Source organism: Fukomys damarensis, unplaced genomic scaffold, assembly GCF_012274545.1.
Source record: "Fukomys damarensis isolate Sample0158 unplaced genomic scaffold, DMR_v1.0_HiC HiC_scaffold_12, whole genome shotgun sequence".
Classification (NCBI taxonomy): domain Eukaryota; kingdom Metazoa; phylum Chordata; class Mammalia; order Rodentia; family Bathyergidae; genus Fukomys; species Fukomys damarensis.
Window position 1 is genome coordinate 3,799,744 of NW_022900924.1, and position 22,580 is coordinate 3,822,323.

At 38.1% G+C, this 22,580-nt stretch overlaps 1 protein-coding gene across 5 annotated transcripts in view; it reads left to right on the forward strand.

Moving 5' to 3' along the window:
* The window catches only part of Mtmr3 (myotubularin related protein 3), a 75,499-nt gene that overhangs the window by 16,190 nt on the left and 36,729 nt on the right, over positions 1 to 22,580 (forward strand). For all 5 annotated transcript variants that reach the window (XR_004516753.1, XM_010603755.3, XM_010603758.2 and 2 more), the window contains exons 3-6: positions 7,905 to 7,994; positions 8,374 to 8,490; positions 16,867 to 16,949; positions 19,777 to 19,943. Coding sequence is in view for 4 of the 5 variants with exons in the window: in XM_010603755.3 (XP_010602057.1) it covers positions 7,905 to 7,994; positions 8,374 to 8,490; positions 16,867 to 16,949; positions 19,777 to 19,943 (457 nt within the window). In the remaining variant the exon portion in view is untranslated. The remainder of the gene's footprint in view (positions 1 to 7,904; positions 7,995 to 8,373; positions 8,491 to 16,866; positions 16,950 to 19,776; positions 19,944 to 22,580) is intronic.

Sequence of the window (22,580 nt, forward strand, 5' to 3'; positions counted from 1 at the left end):
ATAGAGCAACAAGCTAACCACATTTTTATCTATCCTTGAGGACATGTAAACAGTGCTTCAAGGCCTAACAGAAAAAGAATTTTCTGTAATATTGTCCTCTTTCTATCTTGTGATGTTTCCTAGATCTAAACTGTTTCGTGCTGGTGCACAAACAAAAGATTGAAAAGACCATTTTAATTTCAAGCTTCATTAGGGACATGGTAGAAAATGCTTTTAAAAATTAAAAACAAAGTTGAAAAAAAAACAACTCAGTTTTGCAGAAATGTCAGAGGAAAAGGAGAAAAGTAACTGCTCACTTCTTGAAGGTGGGCCAATTTTTTCTTAGTTTATGGGCATTATTAAAACTTCCTGATTTTTCCAGTACCCAAACATTGATGAACTTTTGCTGTTACTTTGCTATCTTATATTTTATTTTACTAGTTTTTCCAGAGTTTTTTTTTAATTAGTTAAAGCAACACTCATCTTTTAAATGGTATGCAGGCCGGTGCTAATGATTAGCAAATGTTGAGGTTTCTGAAAGCTTGTCCTTCAGTGTATACCATAGAGCAGTATCATTGTCCTCTTCCCGGTGCTGCAGCCGTCTCTGTGGTGTCCACTAGATAGTCTTCTCTGCCGCTTCGCTACAGGTGTGCTCTGGAAAAGCTTCTGTATATAATAGTTGGGGAGCAGAATAGCCATGTGTCTTTTTTTGTTAAAGCAGCATTATAACAGTTTTTAAAAAATTATTATAATTCTATCACCACAACTCATGGTTGTATGTATTCCTTTCTAACTAGTCCATGTCATATGTGTGTTTTATGTAGTTAGAATGATAATATAATGATCTAGTTTGCATATTTTAATAAATGAATCAACCATTCCCCCATGTTGTTGACTCATTGGATTCCTGATGTTCTTAATCCATGTTTCTTAATTATTACTATTATTATTATTTTTTTTAAACTTTTGGTACTGGAGATTGAACTTGGGTCCTTGCGCTTGTGAGGCAGGTGGCAGAGCTAAATTGCTGGCCCCTTAATCCATGGTTTTTGTGTAGAAAATTCTGTAGCATTGAACTGCCTGGCTTTTTTTTTTTTTTTTTTTTGAGACAGGATCTTGCTATATAGTTCAGGCTGTCCTTGAATTCACTTTGTAGTTCAGGCTGGCTTTGAACTCACAGCAATACTCCTGTCTCAGCCTCCTGAGAGCTGGGATTACAGATATGTGCCACCACAGCAGACTCTAACTTTGTTTGTTTGTTTGTTTAGTTTTTGGTACTGGGGGTCGAACTCGAGTCCTTATGATGGTGAGGCAGGCGGCGGAACCACTGAGCTAATCCCTGGCCTTCTAACTTTGTTTTTAATATATACCTCCATACTAATTTGAGTGTAAAATCCTTTCCTATATTTTTCTAATTTTAAAGGATCTTAAATGAGATTGAAGTCTTATCTTTGAGAAGGTAAGGCATTAGAAGAATTTTTCATGTTTTATTTGGAAAAAATCTCAAACCTCTGCAAGGAAAGAAATGTGCTGTGAATTCTCATACACATCATTCAGGTGCGCTATCAGATCACATCTCTTCCTGTGTTATCTGATCCCCATTCCCTACATGCTAATCCTTTGGGTCATTTTGACACAAATTCCAAGGGAATTGTATACATCAAGGGAAGTATATTTTTGATGGCCTTCAATACCTGTCTTAAAAATAGTGACTGGAGGGCCAGGGATTTAGCTCAGTGGTTCTGGCACCTGCCTTGCAAGCACAAGGACCCTAGTTTGATCCCCGGTACCAAAAAAAAATAGTGACTGGAGGCAGGTGTGGTGGCTCACACCTGTAATCCTAACACTGAAGGCTGAGGCAAGAAGATAGCAAGTTCAAGGCCAGCCTGGACCACATAGTGAGACTCTGTCTTTGTGTGGGAAAATAATGGAACTGACTATAGTAAGACTGGTGTTTATTTAGTTTTCATTTTTACATGAACACTAGAAATAAATTTATTTCACAGGATGAATTGGTCAGCAGTCTCTTTTCCCTTTCTACTTGATTTATCTATAATGTCGATTTCCCTCTTATCCTGCATAGTTTAGCCAAAAGCAGAAGCTACCCTGATAACTGTGGTTGACTGACTACTTTTCAGGATTTTGTAGATGACCTCTCTGACTTTATGAAATTGAGTGGAGACTAAGGCTAGATTCCACAATGCTCAGTAATAACAGGAAATTGACAATGTAGAATGCATTCTGTAGTAATTATTGCTTGTAGTTTAGGAAAAGTTTGTTTTTAAGTGTCTTATCAGACCACCACTTTCCAGTTTCCTACTCTGTCATCTGTGTCAAGTTTAGCTTCCTTGTTACTCACAGACTCACAGAAACTATAATTAATTTAGGCAGTTAATTCAACTGCCAAATTCAGCTCCTTAGTCAAATATTATTTTTTCAGTCACCCTTCTATGAAGTCTGTGTGTAGTTAGTCTTAATGTTAATCTTTGGGAATTAAGTTCACTTTTATGCACGAGGGGAAAATATTTTTTGAAGCTTTACAGGTAACATGAGCTAAGATAACATCTTTTAAAAGAATATGTATTTGGTTAGATTATAAAGAAGTATTTCATGCTCTTGCTGGTCTACTTCTTAGTTCTTATGTTGAAAACCATTCATTCCATTTTCACTTTTCAGTAGTTACTTTGTAATGTATACATTGGACAGGATTACATTCCATCAAGCATGAATAGGTAAATAAATGGCTTCTCTCATTTTCCCCTCCCCTCTCCCCCTTCCCTTTCTCCCTTCTTCCCTCCCTCTGCTTTCCCTTTCCCCTTCTCTCTTCCCTCTCACCCTCCATGCCCGTCTGCTAGAATATTTCAGTTCTGAACTGTTCGTTTCAATTCTGACCTAACACAAAACCGGGTCAGAGAATCACTTAGAGAACTAATGAACACTTCTATAAGATGATCTTTTTTTTTTTTTTTTTTTTTTTTTTTTTAGGTACCAGGATTGAACTTGGGACCTTGTGCTTGCAAGGCAGGTGGCGGAACCACTGAGCTAAATTCCCAGCCCTATAAGATGATCTTAAACACAGTAAAAGTTTAGGCCTCATACGTTGATGTGAGTTTAAAAGCTAGTTAATGTGTTGCTGAGAAGGTATGTTTAAAGTGTACTTACGCAGTTCTTAAGAATTTTTAAAGCCCCTCCCAATGTTTTATAGCATTTCCTATCTTCCATGTTTGCGAAAATTTTTCTTAAATTCAAGATTCATCACACCTTTTCTCTTTAGGTCTCTTTAAATTGTAAATACTTAAGAATAAAAATAGGATTTTTTTTTTTTTAAAGCTAGTACCTGTTACAAGAGAAAAATTGATTCCTTTAAAAAAAATGACCCCCCCCATGTCTTTATTCAGAAATGAGTGGAAAGAGATAAAATGGCACAGACTAGCTGGGCATGGTGGTGCTTGCCTGTAATCCCAGCACTCCAGGAGGCTGAGGCAGGAGGATCGCTGTGAGTTCGAGACCAGCCTGGGCTACATAGTGAGTTCCAGGTCAGTCTCAACTACATAGTGAGACCCTGTCTCAAAAAAACAAAAACAACAACACCAAAATAGTTACAGACTAACACAACACTTTTAACCAAGTTATTTTGGTGATTATAGGTTTGGTGCCATTTCCAGACCTTGGTATACTCTGGACAATTATACTACTTTCAGAGAACCCCAGACTATGATACCAGCCTATTTTAATAATATGCCAACTTCCTTAAGTACAGTATTTGCTTTGGCTGTATAAGAAACTGAAAATTCTGCTTTTGAAATTGTCATACACACACACACACACACACTTTTTTTTTAAAGAGAGGATCTTGCTGTGGAATCAGGCTTGTCTTTGTCTTAAAGCAGTCCTTTTGCCTCACTTTTCTGAGTACTGAGATTATAGGCATGAACAAGTACATCACATTGTAGTTCTTAACATTCATGTCAATTCCAGCATTTCTGGAGAAGTAACATTAACTTACAGTGTACTTGGCCGGGCGTAGTGGTACATGCCTGTAATCCCAGCACTCAGGAGGCTGAGGCAGGAGGATCGCTGTGAATTCAAAACCAACCTGGGCTACATAGTGAGTTCCAGGTCAGTCTGAACTACATAGTGAGACCCTGTCTCAAAACAAACAACCCAAAAATCAAAGCTGAGAAATCTAAAATATGTATTAATTTATTTAGACAATAACAGGAACAAAACAATTTTATGGAAACATAAGTAGCATATTTGAAAAATAGCGTTTTTCCTCATCCAAAATAGTATGGAGAATGGTATTGCTTTGCGCTTTTCAGATCTCTTTGTGGGCCAGGGATTTAGCTCTGTGGGTCCACCGCCTGCCTCAAATCTCTTTCTGCTTTTATTTGTTGTTTTGCTTTTTGAGACAGGGTTTTGTTATATGTATGTAGTTCATTCTGATTTTGAACTCATTGTTTAGCCAAGTCCTCCTGTCTCGACCTAAGTGAAAGGTTTAATGGGCTGTACACCATGCCTGGGTACTTTTCAAATCTCTTTAATGCTTGGCTGAGATGACAGCCAGATTCTCATCTACTTTTGCATTCGGTCTGTTATAATGTGTTCTTTGTTTCAAATATATGAGGAAAATCCAACCTCCTATAGATAGGAAGTGAGAAAAGGAAAGAGTATTGTAATAGTTTTTCCAGATAATTATATTTTTCTTTAATACTGCACCAAAATTTGACTAGTGGTAGTTTCTTAAAAGTTAATTGCAGTGTGGAACCTGAAACTGTTAGTCACCTTTTGGTATTTTGTACATTAAAACTATTGATTTGTCGTGCACTTTTTTCCTTACTATTTCTTCTTCTTCTTCTTCTTTCTTCTTCCTTCTTCCTTCTTCCTTCTTTCTTCTCCTTCTGTTTTTGGTTCTGGGGATTGAACCTGTGACCTTGAACTTGCAAGGCAGGTGACAGGACTGTTGAGCTAAGTCCCTGACCCTTTTTCCTTACTCTTTTGGGGGCGGGGTGGAGGGAAAGGCTAGGGGTTGAATCCAGGGCCTAGAACATGCTAGGTAAACTTTCTACTACTGAACTATATCATTAGCCCTTCTATTTTGAATATATCGTCTGTCTATCCTTGTGTGACTTTTAAATTTTGAGACAGGATCTCAGTAGGTTTGCTAAATTGGTCAGGCTGGCCTTGAATTTGTGAGCCTCTTGCCTCAGCTTCCCAAAGCGCTAGGATTACAGGCTTGAGCCACTGTACCTGGCCCATGCATGACGTTTAAACATGTTATAAATGTTAACATATAATTAATATATTTTTTGAAAAATCACATTTCATGTTATCATCACTAGTTTTTTAACAGAGTCCTAAGTATTTGGAAGCTGTTAAATTCATGGTGGCAAATTGCAGGTTTTACAAAGTGTTAATTTTTGCAGCTGATCCTGGCATTTGGAGAAAAGTTCTGCCACATACCCAAGTCTGAATGTCCATAGTTTGTTTGTTAGTTGTTCTTTCAGTTAAAAATAGTACTTAATTTTAAAAATGGCTAGTTCATCATATAATTCATATAGTTGCTCACGTGCTTTATCTTGAAACTATCATGATACTTCAGTATAGCTTTCTCTTTTTTTTTTGTACTGGGGATCAAATTCAGGACCTAGCGCTTGTGAGGCAAGTGTGGTGCCACTGAGCTAAATCCCTGGCCCACTTCAGTATAGTTTTTTCCTGCTTTATCATTTCATTCTTAAAGGAATTGGTGCCACTGCCTTGATTGTGCCTGGCAATTCTTTTTGCACTATTAGAACAAATTTCAACACAGTGAAAAAAAGGCAAGTGGGGCATGGTGGCACATATCTATAATCCCATCGCTTGGAAGGCTGAGGCAGAAAAATCGCTGTGAGTTCAAGTCCTGTCGGAGCTCACTCCATCCATCCATCCCCTTTCTTGGTCCATGTCATTCCTCTGTTTCTGTCTCACATGTCATGACTATTTCTCCTCTACCGTGCCACTCTGCCGTGGGGCCAACTTTGGACTGAAACCTCTAAAAACTGAGCCAAAATAAAGCTCTCCCTCTTTAATTTATGGTTGTCAGGTATTTTTTCCCCCAGCAAGAAGAAAATAGTAACTTTTATGCAAATTATAATTCAGGTACAATTGAGACAAGAATTTTTTGCTTCCTTTTTTGAAATTGGCTTAACAGAAATGGACCTATTTTATAATGTAAGGAAGAGCAAACTAGGGATAGTGGGTCACATGATTTTAGTTTGGGAAATTTTTGTTTGTTTGTGGAGACAGGATCTTGCTATGTAGTTCATCCTGGCCTTGAATTCATTATGTGGCTCAGAGCTAGCCTTGAACTCTCAGAGATCCTCCTGCCTCAGACACTGAGATTACAGGCATGCACCACCACACCTGGAGGGAAATTCATTTCCTAAACTTACTTAAAAACCTTTCCCCCGATTTCTATTATAAAAAATTTAAATATAACCAAAGGAACAAAATGATACAGTAAACTGCCACTCAGTTTACCTAGTTTCACTAATTATAAATTTATAGACATCTTGTTTTATTTATGCCCTCTTGTGTACTTTTCTAACATCCTTATGTTGAAGCAGATTCCAATATTCATTCATTCTATTCATTGGCGATAAAGTCTTGCTATGTAGTTCTGGCTGGTCTTAAGCTTACTATGTAGCCTGGGCTGGCCTTGAACTCACAGTGATCTGCCTCAGCCTTCCAGATGCTGGGATTACAGGCGTGCAGTACCATACTCAGCTATTTTATTCTTTTTTAAAAAATTGAGTTTATTGGCACTTTTTAAGTATACAGTGCAGTTAAATTCATTGTTGGGATCATTTACATTTACATGATAGATCTTGGTTCTCATTTTTTCCCCATACCCCTGCCCTCCCTTCATCCCCTCCACCCTCCCCTTAACTTTATTCTTTTTTTGGTGGGGCGGCGGTTTGAGATAGGGTCTCACTATGTAGTTGAGACTGACCTGGAACTCACTATGTAGCCCAGGCTGGTCTGGAACTCACAGCTATCCTCCTTCCTCCTGAGTGCTGGGATTACAGGCGTGCACCACCACGCCCGGCTGAAACTATGTAGCCCAGGCTGGTCTGGAACTCACAGCTGTCCTCCTGCCTCAGCCTCCTGTGTGCTGGGATTACAGGCATGCGCCACCACGCCCAGCCTCCCTTAACTTTATTCTTACATAACTGAGAATACACGTCTTGAAAATAAGAATTTGAGATTATAATTTAAAGAGAAAAACATTGTATTTCCGTTTCTCTTCAGAGTAATTGTACTAGCAACCTATTAGTGCCCGACAGATATGGTGTAATGTCTTGACAGTTTTTGCATCAGTGTATTCTCAGATTAGAGTCACCCACGTTAACTTTTCATTCCTGTAACAGATGCCTAATTTAAAAGGAGGAAAGGTTTATTTTGTTTTGCGGTTTTGGAGATTGCAGTCCAGTGTTGGTTGAGCTGTTGCTTTTGAGCCTTTGGGATAGTAGTACTTTATGGAAAGAAAAAGTGGCAGAGGAAGCTTCTTAACTCATGATGGCCAGGAAACAAAGAGAGAAAGGGTCTGAGATCCTAATATCCCCTTTAAGGGAATCTCCTGGTAATCCAGCTTCTTCTTGCTAGGCCTACCACCTCCCCAGTAGTGCCACAAACTGGTAACCAACTCTTTAACACAGGAGCCTTTGAAGGACACTTAGCAGTACCTAGTATGTTAATCTAGTTGGAGCACACATAATATCTAATACACTGGATGGAACACTTTAGAAATAAATGTTTTTTTGCTTCAGGTTTTCTGCCTGTTCACCTTTGTCATTGGATTTCTGTTGGGTTTATGTGAATAGACCTGACAGAAAAACAGTATGGATGACCAGAAGTTTTACAATTAAAGATTTGGGTTTTTCCAGGATGAAGAGACTCGGCACAGCCTTGAGTGCATCCAGGCCAATCAGATCTTTCCCAGGAAGCAGCTGATTCGAGAGGATGAGAATCTTCAGGTAAATAAGGACATTTTTTATTATGTCACAGTAGTAGTGTAGCAGAACTAATGAGTTGAAGTGATGCTGAAACAATGTATTTTTTTCCTATAGCATCATGTAAAAATGTAAGTCCAAAAAAAATATCTCTCATTTTAGCAAAACTTATTTTCTGAGAATTACTTTTTGAGAAGAAATCCTGTCATTACTTTAGTGGTCCAGAATTTTAATAACTAGATGTATTTGAATTAGATGTTTTTAAACCTTTAGGGGCCTTACTCATATAACTTTTTTACTCATTTAACTTATTCTTTAAACTTGCATGACCAAGGATTTACCATCCACTCACCTGATCCTTTACTGCTTGAGAACACTGAAGGATTTCTTTTTCATTTTGAAGGTTCCTTTCCTTGAGCTTCATGGAGAGAGCACAGAGTATGTGGGCCGTGCTGAGGATGCCATCATTGCCCTTTCTAATTACAGGCTTCACATCAAATTCAAGGAGTCTCTTGTTAATGTAAGTTATTCCTAATCCTTCTCCCTTTAGGTAGCTGGAGGAAAAAAGATTGAAAAACTTGTTAAAGTTGTCAAGGAGAGGAGTGTTATATTCTGTGTGTGAAAGCACTGTGTGATCTGCTTTTCTCAGTTAATTTAACACTCAAGACATTAGGTTAGTAAGCAAATCTTAATGCTTTATTTAAAATGAATCACTTAGTTGTCAGCTGAGGTCTTTAATACTGAACAATTTGTTCTAGATATTGCTGTATCGTTAAATTTTATAAAAGTACAAAGACTGAGTAAGCTTTTATTCCTCAGTCTGTGGTGGTTACCAACTGCTTAAGTTGAGATAATTTTCTGCACTTCACTGTCAAATGATGAGATGTTCTTTGAGCTTACCGCAGACTCTCATTATAGGATGAAGTTACTCTAATGGCTTCTAAGTGGTAAAAGTACAGATGTTAAGTAAAATGAATATTTGCATAATGGACTGTATATTACTAAGAAAAGGAAGGCTCTCAATTTCCAAGGGTACATTTACCTCTTTTCATTTATTATAGTCCTTTCAGTGAACTGGTTCTTCTAGTGCACTGCTATCAGTGTCTTAAATGAAGCCCATAAGGGCTCAAAAGTTCATGTACTTCCACTAAACAGATACCTTCATAATTTCTCACTTGCAAGTATTATGACTGTATGACAGTGCTAGTGCAGAGAAATGTGTTATGCTACCTTATAAGAGTTCAGGACTGTTCTTCCATCTGATTGGATGTTTGAGGTTCATATGGGGCTTCTTTGAAATCTGTCATTTTCATTCATTTTACCAGTCCAAAAGTTACCTACCTCAAGTCTCATTCTTTCATTTATAATTCATTGGCTTCCATCTTCTTAGTAGTTTGACATTTATCGTTTATTTACTACTATTGTTTGTAGTTAAGCCTTTACATCCAGTTATGTTTTAGTCTGAAGTCCTCTGACTTCTAGGTTCTGGCTACTGTCATAGCTGTATGGCAAGTTTCTGTCCATTAGCTAAAAATACACACCATATTCATCAAGGAAAGAGGCGGTACTGGTCTTTTGTATCTTACAGCACTGTATTCACAAGGGTCCTTTTGGGGCCAGAGATTTGGCTCAGTGGTTCTGCCATCTACCTGGCAAGTGCAAGGGCCTGAGTTCTATCCCCTGTACCAAAAAAAAAAAAAAAGGAAGGGTCCTTTTTGCTTTGAGTGGTCATGATGGGAGAGGAAAGGATGATAACTAAAATCTCAACAATCCAAAATTCCGTATCAGGCTCAGTGGTGCTGCCACCTGCCTCATAAGTGCAAGGTCCTGAGTTCATTCCTGGTACCCCCAAAAAAACCCCAAAAACAACAACAACAAAAATTCCATACCATCTACTGTGGAAATAATGATTAGTAGAGCTACTTGATTTAATTTGTGTCCTTTCAATGTTTAAATGATTGTAGTCAATGAAATTGTAATTAGGTTGCATTATAAGAATGATAATTTGGGGCTGGGGATATATGGCTCAGTGGTTCCACCACCTGCTTTGAAAGCGCAAGGTCCCAAGTTTGATCCCCAGTATAAAAAAAAAAAGAATGATAATTTCATATCACTGCATTGCTCCATACCCTCTATTTATCAGCCTTTTGGTATTTGACTAAGTAGTTCCATGACTGTTTTTAGATATCTTTGGGAATAGTGTCGTGGTTAGAGAGAATTGTGTCATTCCACCATGTTGAAGCCCTTCAGAGAAACGATCAAATTATTTAGCATGACACGAGGCTATGACTGTGATCGTTGATCCTTCCAGCTTTTGTTTTCTTTCTTCCCCTTTTCTCCCCTTTTGTACTAGGAAAACCAGCCTCCCTATACCATCTAGCCATACCTCACATTTGCATTCTCTACCTTGTGCCCTGCCCAGGTGACCTTCTCTTCATCTATCAAAACTCGGTTCACTTGCTAATTTCATCTGTGAACTTTTTTGCTCAGTCTTAGTCCCCTCCCTGATGGTTACACTCACATGGTTTCTTCTAAATCTTGAACGCATTTTTCCAACATTTACTAGATATGTAATTTTTTGCTTATTCATCTTTGTGTCTTCAGAATCCAGCATGTCTCCTGATGTCATGCTGTCCACTTAAGTTAATTGAAGTTATATGGATCTGAAATGGATATTAGACAATTTTTTCTCTTTTGAATTTAAAGTTGATTTATTAAAACAATGTATTTCTATGTGACTAGGCCTGTGTCATCATGTTTCTTCAACAGTATCTGTACACGTAGGTTATTTACTGAAATTGTTGGTCTCATATTGTGATTGAGATACAATGATTAAGGAAACTTACCTCTGTTCTTCTTTTTTGACCCATTTCCTCACATAAAAGTGATTTTTCCTAGCTTTATGACCTTCTAAAGCTTGGAGCCTATATGTCACTTAAAAACCCCAAGATAATGGCTTTGCATTGAGTGGGCAGGGTGGGAGAGGAAGAGATTGTGCATAAGTGTTTTGGCATTGCAGTGATTAAAAACATTTCATATTACAATAGACTAATGTTTTTCCATACTAGTACATTAATTTCTATACATGTAGTACTAAGTTCCCTAAAGTCTGAGTTACTCCAGGAAATGACGGCTCTTCCTACATCAGATCCTGTATTGAGACCAGAGAGTTGGTATTGATGTTGCCGTTTACGTTTTCCTTCCTTCCCTCTGTCAGAGGTATTTTGGTAAAATACAGGAAATCAGTAGGACTCCCTTCTTTCTCCTTCAGCATATTCAATAAAATACACGAGGTTCAGAGGACCCCCTGATAAAGATTATTATATGTAAGTAAATCCAACACTTTTAAGCCATCAGAGCTCAGGTGTGCCATCTGTGTTATGACATCCTCCACTTTGCATCATTTAGCACATTAGAAAATGACTTACCATCAACTTTTTTTAAGCTACCTGATACCATGTATTTTGTTTTAATTTCGCAGCACATTGAGTAAACTGTGTCTGTAGGTTTCGAACCTTTATAGAGGGGTTCATTTGTAGTATTTAAGATACGAATTATTCCCATTGTTTTTCCCAGACTATATTTTAACATATATACAGCTATGTTTCTTGAAGCTTAAATAATTTATAAACAAGTGTTCAAGTGGAATTTATGAATGTTTAAAACAATTTTTATTGTGTAATTCAATAGACTGCTTCTTACTGTACTGCTTCTGAAGTCCCAGTAAGTAGCATGAGAGTTCTAGGTGGTTGTTGCAGTTGTGCTTGGAACAAATTGATTTTGTGTGTCAGATGTTCACCTTGAAAATCAACAGTGTATCTTCTCTGCATGAGTCTCTTCCCTATTACCAAAGTTCTAGTAGTAAGCTCTGATGAGAATAGTTTGTGGGATGATGAAGCCTCATAGTTTATACATAAGTGTTGAATAGTGATCTTCAGAAACTGTAGAACAAGTTTTAAACAATAACAATTATAAAACCAACATTAGTGTTTAAGAGGACATTAAAACTTCTGTTTCCAGGCTAATACTTCAGTGCCTTTTGGGAAGAAGTGTGGAAGAATAGTACCTGGGAACACCTTTCCTTAGTATTTCCTTGAATTTTCCACTAGCCAACAACCACTTTTATTTCCTAAGCACCAGAGGGAGGAATTTTTCTAGCATTCTTGTACCAGTGGAAGCTTCTGAAACAAGTACTATAGGGAATACCATGTATATGTCCAAAGTGAACAGTGGAGAATGTTGGTTTTTATTTTATGAAATTTTCCTGCTCTGATTGGTTTTTAAAGCAAATGATTTAATGACATTACACAGTCCACTACAGATTTTAGGTTTAGATTTTCTACCTGCTTTCTTACTCATACTGCCATTTTCATTTCAGATTTGTACACAAGATTAGCACTACTTTTTCAGTCACTTACAATTAGTGATTGTGGGGCCGGGGATTTAGCTCCTCCCAAGTGCAAGGTCCCAAGTTCGATCTCCGGTACCAAAAAAAAAAATTAGTGATTGCTTTTTGAGCTTCAGAATAATGCACACGCACACATTGCAAGAATGAATTGAGGAGGTAAATATAGCAGAATATGATATTAGTGATCTGTAATGTGACAGTGTGACAATGCTTTGGATCTTTAACATGTGTGCATGTCTATTAAGTTTTAAATTGCTGTTCTGCTGTTTTGGATTGATGCTCATGGTTTTGGTGCCTGGAACGTAACTTTTGAAGACTTGATTAACAGCATTTAGTGTGTTTGATGCGTTGTTTAAACACGAGTTTGGTGGAATTTTTAATAGGATAGGCACGGCAGTGAGATAGAATTACCTGGCAGCTAGAAGATAGAGAATGAAGTTGATATGTTCATGATAGAGCCATAATTTCTATGTCAGACTGCCAGGTGGCTCTGATTTGAATTTGATTGTTCCCACTGGCTTGAACCAGTACATGCATGATTGTCCTATCTGGCAGCTTGTATTGCTTCTTAGAGGGTCTTTGATTACAATAATGTGAAGAAAGGCATTGATTTGGCAGAGCAAATGTTGTTACAGTTTCTTAAGGAAAATATTAAAATGGTACAAAAAATTGTAATACAGCTAATTTATATTGTAGTTGTAAATGCATATTATATACACTAGTAATGGAGTATTTGTAAGATTTCCATGTTAATTTAGAGAATTACTGATAAACTATTCATGAATATAAATAAATTTAATGAAGTAAAATGTTGATTATTAAAATTTTTAATTGGAATGAATGGTATTAATTTTTATATTTGGGCAGTAATCATTCAAATTCAAGCAACTAATTAGATTTGTTCTATTTATAGTTATTTTGTTTGTAAAAAGGCCAATTGATAGGTGGTTAGATTTGTTTATACCACCAGTGGTACAACCACCCACTGGGACAGTCATGCTTGTAACACCATTGGTTCAAGCTGGCAGGAATGTGTTCAAGAAGGCACTGAATCCATGGGCTGGAGATTTGAAAGTAATTTTAGATTTTTTTCTTTTCTACATGGAATTATCTCCAAGGATCTTGATTTAAATTTTATTTTTCTCCTGATGCTCTCTGGTGGAGAAGCCACTTTTTTTTTTTCATAAAGAAAATCAAAGTATATAGACAAGAAGGACAATCTTAGAGGAAGAAAGGCAAACCGTATATATGGTGGAAGGATCCCAGATTAGAGAGAAAACATGAATTCTGGCCTACACTTTAGTGTTAGCTTATAGGTTACCTATTTAACCTTTCTGAACTAGGAAATGGGAAGTGGACTGGCATTAATCTTTAAATCTTTCAGTATTAAGGTTGAGAATTGAGTATGCCTTGTCACAGAAATAGTAAGAGGTCTTTTTCATATGTGAGAAAAATTGAGAAAGCTAGATCAGTGGGCAGGCCCTAACAAACTAGAGAAATTTAGTTATGTTTTGGTTAGATGTATGAAGGAGGGGAAGGTATAGCCAGCTCTGCCTTTACAAAAAGAGGCATTTTGTGGAAGGGGTACTAAAGGGGAGGCAGAATGGAGAAGTGAAAAGAGATACCTGTTTGATATAAATTGGGTTTGTCTTTGAAATATTGCTATTTTTGCTACACAAATTAAACTTCTGTGCCTGTGACAGTCTCTGCATGAGGATTAAAATCTGCTGTTCTCCACATCTGTGAGTAGAGTACTTAACGGTTGTTTTTGGTGACTTGCTAGTATCTTCAGTCTGATTTGAATGCGTAGAACCAACATTTTGTTCTGAAAAGTGATGTGAAAATTTGTATGTTGAATGTACTTTAGTTGGCAGATACAGTGGTACCTTGGTTCACAAACTTAATTTTTTCCAAGATTCTTCTGGTTGCAGTCTGAAATGGACAAGAACCAAACAAACCAAGTTCAGTGGTTAGGTTCAGTGTTGGACTTAATGGCAAAATTTGATTTGATTCTTGTCCAACTCATTTTGCAACCAGAATCTCGGAAAGAATTAAGTCTGTGAACTGATGTACAATTGTAATTTGCATGCGCTGGAATGTTTATTTTTCTGGAAGTTCTTGCAGGAGCCCTTGGGCTCTGGTCCTGGGATAGGGACATAAAACTTACATATTCTTTGTAGCAAAGAATTTGTGAGGACCCCCCCCCCCCCACAGCTGCTAATAGAACTAGTAGTTTTCACCTTTTCTAGTGATACCAAAGGCAGTTGAAAGAGACCTGGGATGCAAGTGACTGCTGGCAGAGCAACTACTCACTGTGAATTAATAAAACACACTCTTCTCTTCACCTCCAGGCTTTTCTCAGGCCCTGTATACAGGTTACTAAATTGTGACCATCTGAGATTCAGAAAGCACAAACTGGTGGCATATAGGAAGGCGGAGGCTAACCCACAGAAGCCAGGAAATAGGCAGATTTTTAATTGGTAAAATTTTTGAAAAGTGAGACCAGAACTCAGACTTTTCAATTGCTAGTCTGGCAGCCAGTGGGGGTAGAATTGACGGTAGCCAGGAAGAGTACATTTTAAAAATAAAGCAATTGCTGGGCTGCCTCGCGAGTGCATGGTCCCAAGTTCAATCCCCAGTACCAAATAAATAAAGCAATGAAGGCCGGCAATTTAGCTCAGTGGTGCTGCCGCCTGCTTTGAAAGTACAAAGTCCTGATTTCATCCCTGGTACCAAAAAAAAAAAAAAAGCAGTGAGAATCTACTGCAGGGCACCCAAAGGACTGGCCTGAGGACAAATCATTGTCATTTCTGTTCTCTATTCCTCTTCTATAATTTATTTCTCCCCCCCCCATCAATTCAGCAGGTCTTGAAAGAATTTTTAGCCTTATCAGCTGCAGCTTTTCTCTGGGTCTTGGGGTTGAGAACTTAAAAACAGAGGGCTAAAGCTTTTTTTCCTCTCAGAACACAAACAGGATTTTTTTAGTCTTTTTTTCTTCTTCTAATTACAGTCCTGTTATAATTCCAAAGACATTTTTATAGATTATACACAGAGTTAGAAGCCTTTAGCTCTCAGGTAAAAACTCTTAAGCCAGGGCTGGGGATGTGGCTCAGTAGTTAGTTCCGCGGCCTGCCTTGAAAGTGCAAGGGCCCCAATTCGATCCCTGGTACCACAAAAACAAAGAAACAAAACTCTCAGCCATTTATCTGAATAATACTATTTTACTTTCTTCTCTTCCTTAATCCCTGCCCCAGTTTCTGTTTGTTTCGTACTTTCAGCACTGGCTTCTTTTGATCCCCTTATCCTCGTTTTGAGAATTCTCTGTTGACTGTGGCAGCTGCATGGTGGGGGGCAGAGTTTTATATAGGAAGCCAGTTCCCAAAATTGGCACAGCTGAAAGAGGGCCACCCTGTCCAGAACCTCTTGTTTCTGTCTTGGAGGAAATTGCTGCTGCCTCCTCATGCTAAACAGAACTCTTGGAATGATATTTGCAAGTCCCAGAGCCACATTTTGGCAGAGCATGATATGTTGTATCCATCTTGGTAAGGGATGAGTATCCATTTCATCATTTATTAGGCTCTTTTGAAGGTTTGGGAATTGCTCTTTGAAGCCAGAAGTTGAATCAAGATTTCAGAGATGGCGGGGGGAAGATCTTCCTGTCAGCCTAAGAATTTGTACCCCCTTCAGATGGTTTCCCTCCTGTCTCCCTTCTCTGGTTCTTTCCATTGTTGTACATAATCCAGTATTTAGTAAAGTCTGCTGACCAGATTGGCGGGAATAGAACCATTCTGGCTTGTTCAGACCCTCAAGCCATATTTGGCATCTGGTCTTTGAAGCTGATTAAACCCACCTAGATTTAGGGTTTTTGACTGCTTTGTGACCCTTTCCTTCCTCCTGATAACCCGTGGATCTGTTTTTCTGAGCAAATCCTGACCAGCAGTTAGTGTCTCATACATAATCTTTTCTTTGCAGTCCTTTGGAAGTTTAGGTTTCCAGACTTTTAAAAGATCCTCCTTTGCTGATGCTAAGCCATAAGTTCACTTTGTCATTTGGTGTAACCAACAGGTAGAGTCTTGTTTTGCACTCAGATCTGTAGTTCTTTTCTGTAAGCAAAGTGGGATTATCATTCTAGTGCCCTTCGTCTTTTGTGTCATTACAAATTCTAGCCAGCTATCACATTTAAAAGTGGTGCTTTGAGAGGTGAGCTTATGAAATGATGCTGGAGAGATGTATGCCCCTCCTCTTTCAGAGATGGAGATGCTTTTTTGTTGTTTTCATATTGTGTCATAACTTGAGGCCATTGATAGAGAGTAAGGGAGGCCCTAATTCATTCTGTAGTAAATCACTTGGGTACCTGAGCTAACTGAATTTATGGTTGTATTTGCTTCTTTTCCCTTTAGAGCTTTCTAATCAGTCTTGTTGGACACATTGAAGAACTGCAAGGTCAATGCCTTTTTGACTAAGGAGACTTTACTTTTTTAATTGCAGGTTCCGTTACAACTTATAGAAAGTGTTGAATGTCGAGATATATTTCAGCTTCACTTGACTTGCAAAGACTGCAAAGTTATCAGGTATGTAGTATGTTTGTGTGGCTGTTTTGTGTGGAAAATATTTTAAAGAATGGATACAAGATTCAGTAACTTAGCAAAATACCTTTTGAGGTCAGCCTTCAGAGTATTTCCTAAGTAGTTAGTGCCTGAAATATTTTATCTTTAGTATATTTTGCATGTCGGTAGATGCTGCTTCTCTTTTATTTAAAAATATCAAATTTTTAAAAAGTGCTAAAATAAAAATAGCATGCTAGTATTCCATTACTATAGTTAATACTTTGCCTCAGTTTGCTTTATCATTTGCAGAGCCCTTCCGTACGTGAGGCAGGAGTTCCTGCATGTGTGTGTGTTGGGGGGGGCTCTGAACAATTTAAGATAATTTACATAAGCATGGCTTTTAACTCCAAAATATGTCATGTGCTCCTAAGATTAAAGATTATTTTTGTACATGACCATGGCAGCATTATCAACTTTAGTTTTACTGATACTTTATCCAGTCTACTATCCATGTTCCAGTTTTGATGGTTGACTCACGATGTCCTTTATGGTATTCTCTTCCACCTCTACCTCATTCACCACAGGGTCCAGTCTAGGCTAGATAATACATTTAGCTGTTAGCTTGAGAGCCTTCTTTAATGTGGAACATTGTCTGCCGTCTTTTTTTTTAAATCCCCTGGGTACCTTGTGCTTGTGAGACAGGTGCAGTGCTACTGAACTAAATCCCCAGCCCTCTTTCTCTTTTATCACAGGTATATTTTGAAGAATACTGTCTTTTATTTTAATATAACTTGTTTCTCATTTTGTATTTGTCCAGCATTTCCTCAAGATTAAGTTGAGGTTTCCTAGCTGGAATACTGTATATATAATGATGTGTCCTTTTCAGGGTATTATACAGTATTATTACATCCAGAGGTAAACAATCCACTTGTCCCTCAGTGATTAATTTTGTTACCGTTTTTTGTTGTTGTGTTTTTTTTTTTGTACCGGGGATCAAACTCAGGACCTTGCACCTGTGATGCAGGCCCTGGAACCATTGAGCTAAATACTCGGCCCCCCTCAGTGATGAATTTTGATTACTTATTTAAGATGTCACCTAATTTTTATATAATTTATGTAGTTTCTTTTTGCAGCTAATAGTCTATGGGAGGTCTTCAAGAAAATGCAGGGCCAGGGATTTAGCTCAGTGGTTCCACCGCCTGCCTCACAAGTACAAGGTCCTGAGTTTGATCCCTGGTACCAACAAAAGAAAAAAAAATGCAAATTTTCTTGCTTCTCATCAACATTTCTCCATAAAGTCCAGGGATTTAGCTCAGTGGTGCTGCCACCTGCTTTGCAAGTGCGAGGTCCAGAGTTCATTCCCCAGTACCAAAAAAAAAAAAAAAATTACTCCATAAGTTTGTTGTTTTTGATGAATTTTATCTGATGTAACTATAGTGGTTGCAAAATGTCTTTTAAATTTTACAAATTTTGACCCTTTGACCTGTTTCAATGTACCAATAAATACTGTATGCTGGCATATTCATGAGCCACATTGATTGAGACAAGGGAGAGGTTTAAGTGACCATCTTAGTTTTTTTGCGGGGGTACTGGCGATTGAACTCAGGACTTCGGGCTTGCAAGGCAGGCACGGTGCCACTGAGCTAAATCCCCAGCCCTAACCATCTTAGTTGTAAGGTAAATGTTTAAGTTGCTTTTGAGCCAGTATGATTTGACTTATATTTGATAGTGGATATCACTCCCAGTTTAAAAAGCCTGCTTTGCTGGTCGTGGTGGCGCACACCTGTAATCCCAGCACATGGAAGTCTGAGGCAGGAGGATCGCTGTGAGTTCCAGGCCAGCCTGAGCTACACAGTGAGTTCCAGGTCAGTCTCAACTACATAGTGAGACCCTGTCTCAAAAAACCAAAAAATAAAATAAAATAAAAATAAAAAGCCTGCTTAATTACTCAGTTTTTAATATGACATTTAAAAAGTCAAAGCACTTAAATCTTCAAAAAGGTCAGTTTGCAGTAATTTTAACCCCTCAATTGTATATACTGAATATTGCCATTGATATCAGAATTATTTTGTTCTCTGTGTAGTCACAGCTGAAACTTTCAATATAATCTTTCTTTGGATCCAAAGATGCTGATTTATTTCATTGCTAAATAGACAAATACTAAAGTTACTCTTTTAGCGAGGCCGTTGTGGTGGCACACACTTGTAATCCTAGCAAACTAGAAGATTGAGGCAAGTGGATCTCAAGTTTGAGCCCAGCCTGAGCTACTTAGCAACTTAGTACAACCATCTCTCAAAATTTTAGGAAAAAAGGGGTGCATTGGGGGCTAGGGATATAGATCAGTGAGAAAATCTTGGGTTCGGCCTCCAGTAGAGCCAAAACAACAGCACCCATTACACACACATGCACAGAATTCCCTAACTGGCTAAAAATACTGTGGCAGTTTCTTTTTTAACTTGGCCTACTATGTCACAACAAAACAATAAGGACTTTATAAACGTTTTTTGAGGATAACCATAAAAACTGAAGAACTAGAATGAAATCCCATCCATGAAAAAGATTAGCTGCCGTTTTACTTTAATAATTGTCATTAATCTCAAAAGTCTCATTAAATTAAAAGAATAGATTTCCTACATGTTGAGCTTCTTTTTGATGTTTGCACTGCTAACTAAAACTTGTTGGGTCATTTTTATTATAAATAGTAGTGAATATGTGAATGACTGCTTGTGATGCTTTCTCCATTGTAGTTAACCCCTTCACTATGAAGAGGCAGTCTTAAAATGGTGGCTTTTCTTAGATTTCACAGGCAGCTATTACCTGCTTACATTCATATTTGTTTCGCTTTGCAAAGGTGTCAGTTCTCAACATTTGAACAGTGTCAAGATTGGCTCAAGAGGCTGAACAATGCAATTCGACCACCTGCTAAAATAGAAGATCTCTTTTCGTTTGCATACCATGCTTGGTGCATGGAGGTGTATGCCAGTGAAAAAGAACAACATGGAGACCTGTGTAGACCGGGTAGGCCTTCTAAAATGTGCAGATGACCGGGAACTTTTATCAAGCTAAGATGGAGGTACCCCTAATATGAAATGGGATGCCTTGCGCCTTATGTATTCAATCATTGTATATTTTATGGAGAGTGTCCATTCTTCTAAACATAGTAGAACATGTTTCCTGATTTCTAGAGGAAGAAAAGAATACTAGATTTGGTATCACATCCTGCTAGACCTAAAAGCAATTATGAAAAGGTTCATAGTTATTGTGAAACTTTGAATGGAAGGGAGCTGTGAGTTTTTTGTACATATTTGTGAAGACTTTATATTAAAAGTGACTTGTGTAGATTTTGGAGGTTGAATGGGAATGCATTGATAACATTAGACAGTAGTGGCGTTGACAAAAGTACACAGTTATGCTGACAGAGAATAGTAAAATACAAACTAGCTTCTTGCTATCATGGCATTTGTTTTCAAATCATAGATGACCTGTTATCACCCTTTTCTGCCCATAGAAGAAGAAACAGATCTAGAAAGGCCAAGTGTTTTCCTCAACTTCAAATGTAGAGACACAGCCTGTACTGAAATTCAGGTTTCCTGGCTCCTTATGTTGTCTTTGTCCGCTTCAGTATCTTTCTTCCTCTGAAATGACTGACCAAGATTGTATTACTTCTTTCTTTTTTTGGTACCAGGGATCAAACTTGGGACCTAGCACCTGGTAGGCGGAGGAACCACTTAGCTAAATCTCCAGCTATATTTTCTTTGTATATAGTTTTATATAAACTTTATGCTACCATAAATAATAGAATTTTGCTGGCCCAGCACTAGCTCCTAAGTGTGTCAGGCTTATAAATTGTGAGCTTGCTCTGAATGAAGTTTACTGTAGAGACTGTGTGTGTGTGTGTGTGTGTGTGTGTGTGTGTGTGTGTGTGTGTGTGTTACTGAAGATTTTACCCAGTAGCTTGTACATAACAGCAAGCACTATACCACTGAGTTAAATTGCTAGCCCTTTTCTAGACAGGGTCTCAACAGCACTGCCTAGACTAGCTTTGAACTTTTGATCATCCTGCCTCAGCAGATTTTTTCCTTAAATTTGTAATTTTAATCTAGAATATTCAATCTTCTAAGTCAGCCCTGAGTCATCTTAAACATTTAAAGCTAACCTAGTTATGTGTATAATCAGTTTGTTCATCACTGATTAAAGCTTTTGACTTTGGATTATTTTGTTTAATTAAAATACTTTGAACATAAACATCCGATTAAATACTTTTGTTTGGTCTTCATGAGCTCGTCAGATAGAATAGGCTGGTGTTTCTGTTTTAGGAACAAAACAGATAGAGGCTTTTGGGGTAAAGCCTATTGCCAAAGCCCAATGCTAGTCCTTAAAAGAAGTAGACTTAAGTGCAGCGCTCACTTACTGAGAGTCAGGTCTATGGGGCTCTGTGGATACAGACCTTGAAGAACAGAGGCATGTGGCCTGGTGGATCCTCAAGAAAAGGCTCAGAATCCAAACTTCTTCCAGGCCTGTCCCAGTAGGTAAAACCTAGACTCATCCACTAGAGCCCACACCAGCCTTGAAAATTTATGTGAGGGTACTTAAACCATCTGTCACTTTACTCTCACTTAGCTATTGTTCTACTCTCCTTTTCTTTCCTGTTTTTTTTAAATGATGTAGTATTGTCTTAATTACTTTTGTCTCATTGCTGAGACAAAATACCTGACACCCAAAGTTTATTTGGCTCACAGTTTGTAGAGGTTTCAGTCCGTAATTGACTGGCTCCAAGTCAGGGTGGCACATGGCAGAGGGGCATCAGTTTATGGTGGTGGAAGATAGCTTACCAGCATCTTTCTGCCCCTTTTATCTTATTCAGACTACTGGGATTAGGCTGGTGCCAAACCAGTCACTCACATGTAGTGGTTTATTAGTCACAGGCCCTTAATCACAGCATCACACATTCCAGATTCAGGTACCTCTGAAAAAACCCCACCTCATCCATATGAGGCTTTGTGGAGGGCATCTAAACACAAGCCATAACAAATATAAGCAATAAAGTACACAAATCTTATATATTTGCTGAGTTCTTACTAATTGCATCTTATGTATTAATTCTTTAGTCTCTACCATCTCCTAGAACAATGAAGGCGTTATCCTTAAGGAGTGCATCTTGCTGCATTGTTATATGAGAACTGATTTACTTTAAGACCCCTAACTCCAAGAAGTATTTCCCAATTTTGTGTTGCCAGCCTTTAGTGAACAAAACTTGCTTTTTCCTGTTCTATTATTACATAATTGTGGCCTGAAAAGTCCTTGTCTTTTGAAGGGACTTTATTTTCTTGATAATTTTAATTATTTCTTTTGTATTTAAGCCAACTCTTGGGAAACTACTAAGATATACCATGTGAAAGATTTACTCTTATTTATGGGTGGCTTTGTCCTGAGGAGGAGGGTCCTGAGATCCTGCTCTGTCTGATGATATCTGATATTCTTTGGCCATCAAGCAATGGAGGCAGCCACAATGTCCGGTATCTTTTCAGGGGCAGCTTCTTTGTTTGTTTGCGGGGGGCGGGGTCTTGCTATATGGTTTAGGCTGTCCTTGAACTCACTACTTGGCCCAGGCTGACCTCAAACTCCAAATGATCTTCCTGCCTCAGCTTCCCAAGT